This window comes from Poecilia latipinna, unplaced genomic scaffold (genome assembly GCF_001443285.1).
Source record: "Poecilia latipinna isolate Pla-1442-1.1 unplaced genomic scaffold, P_latipinna-1.0 Scaffold1159, whole genome shotgun sequence".
NCBI lineage: Eukaryota > Metazoa > Chordata > Actinopteri > Cyprinodontiformes > Poeciliidae > Poecilia > Poecilia latipinna.
Window position 1 is genome coordinate 6,603 of NW_015113775.1, and position 10,251 is coordinate 16,853.

Genomic DNA, 10,251 nt, shown 5'->3' on the forward strand with positions numbered 1-10,251 from the left:
TTGTTTGCAGATATCAAATGGAGGAAGTTTGGGATCAAAATGTAATCTAAATTTATCTAAACCCTTTATTAACACCAAACCTGTTGTTGTTGTTTGGTTGCCACTTCAGCGCTTTAGGTGTTTTATTCCCAATAAGCAGCAAAAGTGCATGGATATGAAATTAAATTTTTCCCCATGGTCATGGTATAAAATATAACTACCGCTTATATTTTAGCGGTAGTTAAAGTTCATTTGATGATATTTTATGCGATTACCTCCTTCATATTGCTAACATGTATGGTAACATGTTGAATAGAAACCTGACCCTAAGACTAACCTATGTCTCAATATTGCAACAAAATTGGTTAGATGTTGATTTCATTCATTTACGTAAATGCATTCCCAGAATTGGTCAACATTTCAAATTCAAAAATACTTCATTCATTGATCCTAAAGGGATATTGAATAATTTTCTGGAAAGGCTGATCTGGAAACTGATTGTTAGTTTTTGTGTTTATACAAAATACAGTTTTGTGAGGATTCTAAAGTTCCCTCAAAGCCAAACTTAAGTAAAACAGCTGAACCTGTTTTACTTTGGCCAGTTCCACGATTGGATGAAACTGACTTCAGCGCCACGCTGAAGGGCGCTGTCTGTCTCCACCTGACTGCTCACTGGGACCTCTGGGAGCGCCTGTTGCCAGGCAGTGGCACACGTCACCATCGCCTGCAGTAGTGTGGTCTTGGTAGAACAGACTGGTTTCTCCAACAATGTCACATTTTAGGGTTAGAGGTAGAAAAAGAAAGACAAAACTAAAATTTTATTTTGTTTATTAAATTAAATGTTTAAAAAAAATGTATGAAAAATTCTTACTTGTCCATTTTGTGATGTAGACTCTGGACTGGAAATGACTTAAAGCTCTGGATATATTTCAGTGTGAATCAGCAGTGTAACACTTTCATCTTTAGAGCTGCTTATTGAGGTCATTTTCAGTACAAGCAGCAATGTTGACTAATGTCAATAACCCCAAATGGTGTTATGAGTTGTTTCTGTAGATAACTCAGAATGAATGTAAAATGAAGGCTAGGAGCACGCTGTTGGCTGCATAGCTTTCCACTATCTGTCCTTGAAAAACAAAGTAAATTCTGCATACAAGCACAGTTTACATGAAATTGCTTTGGAAATGAAAAATCAGCTCCAGTGGTGCATTCAAATTAGACCTTCCAATTTTACCTTGGAGAATAGGAAGAGGACGATGTCGCTACGTGAACTCGACACGCTGAGGCTCAACAGTGCAACCACCTAATTAAATATGCAGCTCAAAATATGACATCTGTGCAACTATTTTTGTTTCATTGGCAAGGCTGCACTTAACATTTTATTTACGTCTCTGGGCAGAGGTGTGGACGCTTTCTTTTTTTATTTTTTTTTATTTTTGTCTGTACAACATGCAGAAAGTATACTGTGCAAATTGAGTCCTCACTGGCTGAGTCTGCAGCCAACACAGAGCAGGTTAACTTCTCACCCAGTGAGTGCGCTTGTCAGGCTCGGTGTTTGTTGAGACAGTCGGCAGCCGTGGGTTGACCAGTCTGATGTGCCCCTTTTGAAATGGTGCCCACCCACAACTTCCATCAGCCATTCACAACAAGAGCCAGTTTGAACTGCTGAATTTTCGAGCTCGCAAAAATAGCTTGGAGGCTCTTTCCTGGCTGTAAAAGCACAGCTGTCTTAAGCTGTGCTCGCGTCGTTGACTGTCATCAACTTCTGACGTTCTCTTAATTACCAGAGGTAGTGAAATAACGATTTTAAATGTGTTTTTAAAATATGAGAAAGAAGTCGGGCACAGCCCTGGTATTCTCTGGTGTCCTGTGAAGAACTTATCAACGCTGCAGGTGGTTAAGATTAAGCTTTGTCCTTCCTTGTCTTTATATGTTTTAGCTGTGAAAAGAAGCAAAAACACAAGAAGAAAAACATTTGATGGAAGATAAGAAAAAGAAAAAACAAGAAGAGAAGAAAAAGAAAGAAGCTGCACAGAAAAAGGTGAGCATTCGGTCCAAGTTCTGTTTTGAATTGTGTCTCTTCCCTACATTTATTCATTCATCAGCTTTTTTTTTCTTCTTCTTCTTTTTTTTCCTGCTCACTTAATCCCGTTCAGTGAAGCTGAGGCTTATCCCATCTGGTGAAAGGCAGGGTATAACCTCGACAGATCGCCAGGCCATTGCAGGGTTTTAGAAAAACATCCATGCATGCACGCAGCCTCTCTCCTAAGGTCAGCTCAGGGTCACCGTATAACCCAACACGCCGTGCACAGAGAGAGCCGCAAACATGCACACTCCTCCATCAAAAGTCTGAAAACCCAGACTGAAAAGCTTCCTGTTGTGGCGCACGAGTTTTAATAGCAGTACCAACATAAAATCTCTTCATGTAGTCGAGCTTTAATTGTTTCTACTTATTGTTTAATAAAATCTGATGTTATAAGATTTTATAACATCTTCGTAAGACCTCAGTTTTAATGCAGGGTCAGGCCATTTTAGCTCCACTGCCTTATCAGCAGTAGATAGAGGGAGCGACTCATTAAACATTTCTCCGCAAAACTCATTTATGGTGTTTTGGATCAGTTAAGTTTAATTAAATATATTTTTTTAATTGTGAAATATAGTTTAATTATGGAACTTAAACCATCTCTTTTGGGGGGTAAAATATAAGTTTTGCATCACATCTCTTGTTACGCAGTGTGTGTTTCTTTTCATTTATTCATCAATTGCTCAAGTCTTGGGTTCGCACAGGTGTGTTCAGTACAGCTACAGAACCTGCAACAGTTGCATTTTAAGTGCAGTGTAATATAAAGACATTTTCCCTCATCATGCATTACTATAGTGCCTATAAAACATATTCACCCTCTTTTCATATTGCTTTTACAAAGCTCTTGTATCAAGAGGCTGGATTTTCTTTTGATAAAATGAAGGACAAACTCTTTATAATTTGCTAACTTTTTCTTTAAAGAAGCACATCAGTATGTTTGAGTGTAATATTAATACTGAATAAAGAAAAAAAAAAGAAATATTCTGGAATATGTTCGCCTGGCATTCTGGGTGTTTTTTCTATTTTTCTCTAGGCTTCCATCACACTTAATGTGAACATGGCAGTAAACGTCCCACTTGCCTTTCTGCTTTGCATAAATCCAATTCTTTGAAATATTTGTATTTTGGTGTCGTAGGTCAAATCTTCATTCATTTTTTTTCTCTTTTGTTACAGACCACAGAACAGATAACCAAAGGTAAGTGTTTGAAGTTTCAAAAACCTGTTTTGTTACTCTTTAAGAGCAAAATGTTGTTGTTTTTACACATAAAAAGCTTAGTCTACTGTGCTTTCTGCTTTGTAAATAAGAAGCAAACTTACTTTAAGGATAAGAAATTGTATTTTTGTCTCCTTAGATAGAGGCGCTTTGAAAATCCCAGAGAGCCACTGTTTGATCTCTGTGTGAGAATAAAAAGCATGAAGCTGAATTAAGGTGAAACATTTAAAGTTGAAAATGAAAATATCTGGAGCCGGGTGGTCGGAACCGCCTGAGCTGAATGTGGATGATGTAGGGATGATGCAGCTCCTCCTCAGGTCTCCCTGTCGGCTCCACAGGCTTACCTAGGAGAACGGAGGTGAGAAAGAATCTCAGAATAAAAGAAAAAATAAATCAAATAACAAACAATACAAATGCATAAAGGGAATTGCCTTAGAAGACGTTGTGAAGAAGACTGGGCTTAGCTTGCAGGTTTTAAACTCTGGTTCTGTTAAAGCTTCACTATTTATTTTTGTCTCCTCAGGCCAGTGTTTGTAAAAAAAAAAAAAAAAAAAAAAAATCCTTTTATTGGGCTGAGCAAGCATGTTTGGAGCCGGTCTCTGTTTCAGGACAGACGGGGGGGAGAAAAATTCGATTAGACCTTCAGGCAGTTGTTGACAGCAAGGCATTAATACAGCAAAATTAGCTGTGAATGTTGAAATTTTCTACCGTTCAGATAAGTGTTTGTTGCAGTGGTTAAAACTCTTTTTTTGTAACTAGGAGAAACCTTATTTGTGCCTTTATTACATTATATCACAACTTTTAAGCAAAGAAAAGCCTCTCTCTAGTAAATAACTATTGAGAAACACAACAGCATGTCATGGCCTAATATTAGAATTGTTTTCATGTCGGAGAGAGGAAGGAAATGATTAATGGTTTTAATGATTGACCATATTTAAAAAAAACAAGTAAGAATTTTATATTCACACTATTTATTTTTGTATTTATTTATTTAGTTTTACTTGAATACTTGCCCTAATTATCTTGCATCCACTAATCAGGGTATTTGTAAGACTGGAGCGGTATGGATTTTTTTCCTGTCCGCTGTAGTTTATATGATGCCCTCCGATCTATACGGTCTAAGAAGAAACTTACAATGCAGGAATAATTGCAGCATTTCTTCCACAGTTTATTTCAAGAAGTTTCTTAAACTGCTTCAGAAAGGTGAATCAAGCCAGTAACGCAAGACCATATTCTGCATTACTTTGTTACAAGGGCTGAAACAATTAATTGGATTAATTTTGGATAATCGATCATTGAAATAATTAACTAATTTAGTAATCGAATAATTAACCGGAGTATACTTTAAACATGACATGTGATGTAAGAACAACACCATCAAAACAGTAATTAAGCTAAAATTGTACAAAAAAACATGCCAGAACTCCTCATCTGGCATAGTTTTAGCGTCACCCGTTTCAAATTACTTAAAAAAAAAAATTAATTTTTTTTGCTGTCTAATTACTTACCAGTTTATCAAAAAAAAAAAACAAGTCAATTACAGAAAGGGCTGAGCTGTTCACATGTTGCCTAAAAACCTTTAGACAACTCATTTGTCTTATTTAAAAAAGGAATTGAATTATTACTAAAACGTTTAAGTGATTAAATAAAAAATTTGCAGACTGTTCCATTTTTTTATTCGATTACTTGATTAATCGTCCAATACTCGCTTACTAACGTAATCGTTAGCTTCAGCCCGGTTCTTACAGTTAACACAGCACTAACGATATTTAGAAAAAAACATTAACAGATTTCTTGAAGGTGAATTATATTTTGGACTAGCAACTTAAAAATATAGATTGTTTGTGATAGTAATTTAGGGTAGACTGGGAGCTAATTAGGACAATGAGGAAAGTGTGGGGGATGAATAAACATGCATCCGTCCTCTGGAGGTTTCCAGCAGCACCCGAAGCATCTTAATAATGTAACTGCTTCCATCTCCTGTCTGGTCTGGCAGAGAGGCCCACCCTGGGAGCAGAAGAAAGGGAGGGCTGCAAGGAAAAGGTTGAAATTATTATATTTTTTTTTTTTGCTGTTTGGTGCGAAGCAAAGAGAAGGTGAATGCTGAAACGTGGGGGCTCAGGTTGATCTGAGGGAGCAGGGAGAAAACTGTGTGCGAGAGCAAAAGAAACAGATGGAGCTACGTGAAACTGAGACTGAACTCCAGTTTCCTGTTTGCCGACACAGCTGAGGGGGCCCGTTGTGGGTTGTTTCTCCTGGCCCACTTCTGTAACAGACATGCAAACACATGCTGCCTCTCTGTTCCAGTCCCTTAATGTAACAGTCAAATATAGATTTTTTTTTTGTTTTTCTTACTCGCTGTGTTTCCGAAAACACTCAAAACACCCAAGATGTTGACATGAGTTCAAACATTATCTGAAGCGTTGAGCTGATTGCTGCTCATTAGCTTCTGCTGCAGAATTGACGGTTGCACAAGCAATCCTTATCCCCAGTGTTCAGGTCCTAATGTTCTGCATGATTTAGTTTATGACATGTTTTCACACACCTGCGTCATTAACAAGCTTCTGCACACCTTGTCAACACTGAGGAGGTAATCTAATCAACTGATGGCTTTTATTTTGCTGCTTATTATGAAGCCAAAAAGAAGGAAGTAATGCAGTGTGTTGCTGAACTATATATACTTTTTAAAGTTTTCGATAATTTGACATTGCAACCACAGATTTCAATAATGCTGTGACAGAGCAACACAAAAGTTGTGCATATGGAATATAACGCCTAGTTTTCAACTTCATGTTTTAAACAAAGTGCTTAACACTGTTGTTTTTTTTTTTTTGTTCTCAACCTCATTTAATCTGTTGAATAAAATCCAGTCCAGCAGAAATAGTCCACCTGCGTGTTATTCAAACTCACTATAAATACGTCTGTCCTTTGAAGGCCTCAGAGGGTTTGTTAGAGAACAAAGAACGTCTTAAAGCTCAAGGATCTCAGCAGACAGGTTTGGGATAAAGTCGAGCATCTCACTATAAAATGGAAATAATCTGACACAACTGCAAAGCTGTTAACCAGTGGCTAAACACCTTAACTGAGACCTAAGGAGCGCATTAGGAAGGAGCATGAGTGATGGCGTTGCTGCAGTCAAAGAAGGAGCTCTGTTCAGATGACACTTGAAAACTGTTTATCTCAGTTGATCTCTATCTGAGTGAACTGGCAAAGAAGAATGGGCAAAAACGTCCGTCTGTAGATGTGCAGAGCTAGCGGAGACGTGCCCCAAACGACTTGCAGGTGCAGATGCAGCAACAATTTTTATTTGTAAAATTAAAAAAAAATAAAGAAAACCATTCCACTTTTCAAGTGTGCTCTACTTTATGCTCGATTATCATATACAGTCCCACGGTTTGCTGGTAAACATCAGGATATGATTTTGGTCTGCTGGCTTATATTGCTTTCATAATATTTGGTCCTGAAATTTAATTTCACTGTTTACTGCTGGGTGACAGCGTACTGCTGTGAATGAAAAGGTTGACTGTGACAATAGTGAAGCGAGCGCATAGCTGTGTTTGATCCCATCCATCTTCTGTTGTTGTGTGACATTATAGGTCCGAATCCCAGCAGCTACTGGCATGGCGTTAACACTGTAAAGTAAGAAAAAGGGACAATCTACACTGGCAGCTTGTTTCTAAGTTTATTCCAGAGTTCAGTGCCATCATCAAAAGGATGAGTGAAGCACGCACACACGTCGAGGCGCACGTTTACGTATTGCCGTGGATAACATTATTAGAAAGTGAATCTACAGCTGTTGTTTCATAGTCAATCAATTTAACATTTCATAGTCTCTTACTTACTCAGTTATTTATGTTTGACGTAGAGTGGTGTGATGAAAATGGGATTTATGCAAGATGACCTTTTGTTATCATTACTGCCTGATCCCTTCCTCATGTCTTATCTAAACAAAAGCATCAGTTGTATAATAACTGTTATATTCGTAGAAGAACTGGAGTAACAGATGGTTTTGCTCCTACCGTCATCGTATTGCACAAGCCTTTCAATCCTTTTTAACTCTGGGTACCAAATTCTCCTGCACCGAAATAGAAAAATAAAATTAAGTCGTTTCTATACAACGTAGAGAATACCAAGTAAGATTTCTCTCCGTCAGTTTCTCGCTGTTCGTGTGTGAAGTCCCTATTCCAGCCTGAGTTGGTGTAAGGCCCAGCAGGTGCTGCTCAGGTCAGGAGGACAGGACATTCCAGCCTCTTTCATGCTTCGCTTCTTCTAAATCAAAACACAGAGGAATCTGCGCTGCCTACAGCTGCCGGCACAAAGGGCACGAGCAGGGGAGTGATGACTCCAGCAAAGTAGTTTTGTTTCTCTCCTGCACCTGACTTTTGTAAGCAGGGGTCTTGGAGACGAGCCTCTCTGACCCATAAAGCTGCAGAAGGGAAAAAAAAAAAAAAAAAAAAAAACAAAAAACATCTGTATTTTGAGGCGCACTAGAAGCAGAGATGGATTTTGGTGTTGAGCTATTCAGGTATAGTTAGGACTTGAAAGTCTGACCTATATAACACTGAGTGTTCTTGTAGATATTAATTGCTTTGAGTAGCGTTAGTCACTGTGTGAAATGTGATGAGGGGAGAGGTTCCCATTCGAACCACTGTGTCACATTTATTCATTTGTAATTAAAGCTTCCAGTCTACTCTGGTGAGGTTTGCTGCTCATATTTTAAAGCCCCGTGGAAGATGGAGATGAAAGCCTCTAAATACCTCATCAATATTTGATGCTTTTCCTCCACTTTTTAATGAGCCATTTGATAAGGATACGTCTCTATTTTCTTGTTATCTTCAATTATCCTGATTTACCGTTGCAGCTTGACAGCGAAAGTGTTATACACACTGCTGGCCACATGTATTGGCACCCTCTGCTGCAGACGTTTGAAAAAAATAAAAAAAGAGCTTTGTATTGCAGTTGTATAATCTCCTGCTGAAAATGTTGGAAAACAGATGACACTTGAAAAGAAGTGGGGAAAAGAATCCCATGTCACCTGAATCCCCAGTGGCACAATTATAGTACCACTGCTGTCGATACAACCCCATTTGGAGCAAGACTTTTTCTAATACTCTGCAGAGAGGGGAGACCTATTGTCTGTTTTCACCAACTCTTATTCTCGCAGCACTCTGCGAGAATAAGCAGAGTGCTTATTCTGCACTCTGCTTATTATGATAGGTATGAGCTATCATACCTGTGGGGTGATAGCTCACCCCACAGGTATCTGTAGGATTTATTAATGGGGATGAGATGTTCATAGAAAATGAGTTTCTGTGTTGATTTGGCCCATTTTCCCAAAAAATAATAAATAAATAAATGTGCCAAAAAAAAGTTGCAAATTACTCCCTACAAACATAACCTGGTCTTTCTGAAGTAATGTAAAAGTAAGGAGAAAATATACTTTACTTACATTATTTTATAGGGATTTGTAAGGGGGCTGGTAACTGTGACACAGGTGATTTTTGTAAAAAAAAAAAAAATAACTACAAATAAGTCCAGAATTATTCTTAACAATGGCATATGGAGGTTGTTGAGGCGCTTATCAAGCTCAAATACATTCACATGCTTTCACACACTACACCCTCATATTCTCACACAAAGGCCCTTTGTAATTGTAACATCTATAGAAACTCCTCAGACTCCCGTCTCCCAGGAAATAGAAACTTGGCTGATAAGAATGACGTAAGACATCAGATGACCACCAGGTGCATCCGTAGTATAGTAAACGAATCTTCCCGTTTTTGATCAGAGGCTGTATAGACTCGGTCACATTCACACCTAGTCTGTAAGGGTAAGCGTCTCCTTTTTTAGCGCTAAAAAAGAATAAAATAAGTAAAGTCTGATTGCTTGTGTTGGCTGATTTTCTGCTCCGTGTGCGGTACAAATTTGATCCACGCTTACCCTTACAGACTATTACCATTCTGAAGTGGCCTAGAGAGTCTTGACTTTAATTCGAGGAGGGAGCTAAAGATTAGGGTGATGGCAAGGAGTTCTTCCAACCTCAAAGACTTGAGGTACATTTTTATTGTGTCAGTGGAAATCTGCTCAGCAATCATGAAAAGACCTTGATTGCTGTAACGTCACTGTTTCCATTAATGGTGGAGAAGCATACTGATAATTTTTAAAATTAAATTAAAGGTTTTTTTTTTTTCCTAAATTGCCCTCTCTTTCTCATTGTGTTGTTTTTTCATCCATCTTTTTCATTTCCTGTCAGAGACGAACGATTCGTCTTAGCTTTAAATCTAAATCTTTCAGGTTGCGATAATTTTGGGCTTAACTGTAGCTGATAGTTTTACTTCCAGTGTATTGTTTACTTTTGTAAATATGTAAAGATGCACAGAAGATGTTATTCAATACCATTTTCTTCAGTATTTTTTTTTTCTCTGTTTTTTAGTAAATTTACCGAATGTTGCCTTCTGTGCACATTCGCTCGTAAAGCCCGTCCACAGAGGGCATCCTTCACCGTCAAGGTCATGTGGCCTGTTTGCGACTTCCACTCAGGAGATTGTGGAGCCGTTCACGCTTCCCACCCCTCTTCCCTCTGCGTTCGACTCTTTGATGTCGCTTCAGACACCCCGCTCTCCCACGTCAATAAAAAAGTCTTAAACACTCAGGCAAGCATGCTATCATCTTCTCTTTCAGAAAATTAGGATCCCTTTAAAAGTTGAAAATGAGATGTCTTCCTGTGCGTGAAGCACACACAGCCCCAAGGCCAACGTTTGATGTGCATCTTTGATGAACTGGGAATTCTCCTGTGCAGCCTCACAGCTGAGGACTGTGTTTTTGCAAATAGGCTGTCATGGAGATTCACTCTGATCTCTCGCTTTACTCCATTTCAGTTTAATTTCTTTCTCTTTTTTTTTTTTTTTTTTTTTTTTTTTTATAAAATTGGGCCTGGGGGGCCCCCTTTTTTTTTTTTTACCCCCCCCCCGGGGGGTTT

The 10,251-nt window shown here is 38.4% G+C and overlaps 1 protein-coding gene across 4 annotated transcripts in view; it reads left to right on the forward strand.

Annotated features, from left to right (window-relative positions):
• The first annotated feature begins 1,975 nt into the window (after window positions 1-1,975).
• The window catches only part of tnrc6c1 (trinucleotide repeat containing adaptor 6C1), a 43,293-nt gene continuing 35,017 nt past the window's right edge, over window positions 1,976-10,251 (forward strand). For all 4 annotated transcript variants that reach the window (XM_015053074.1, XM_015053076.1, XM_015053075.1 and 1 more), the window contains exons 1-3: window positions 1,976-2,017; window positions 2,133-2,246; window positions 3,233-3,254. In XM_015053074.1, the coding sequence (XP_014908560.1) occupies window positions 2,220-2,246; window positions 3,233-3,254 (49 nt within the window). In that variant the 5' untranslated portion in view covers window positions 1,976-2,017; window positions 2,133-2,219. The remainder of the gene's footprint in view (window positions 2,018-2,132; window positions 2,247-3,232; window positions 3,255-10,251) is intronic.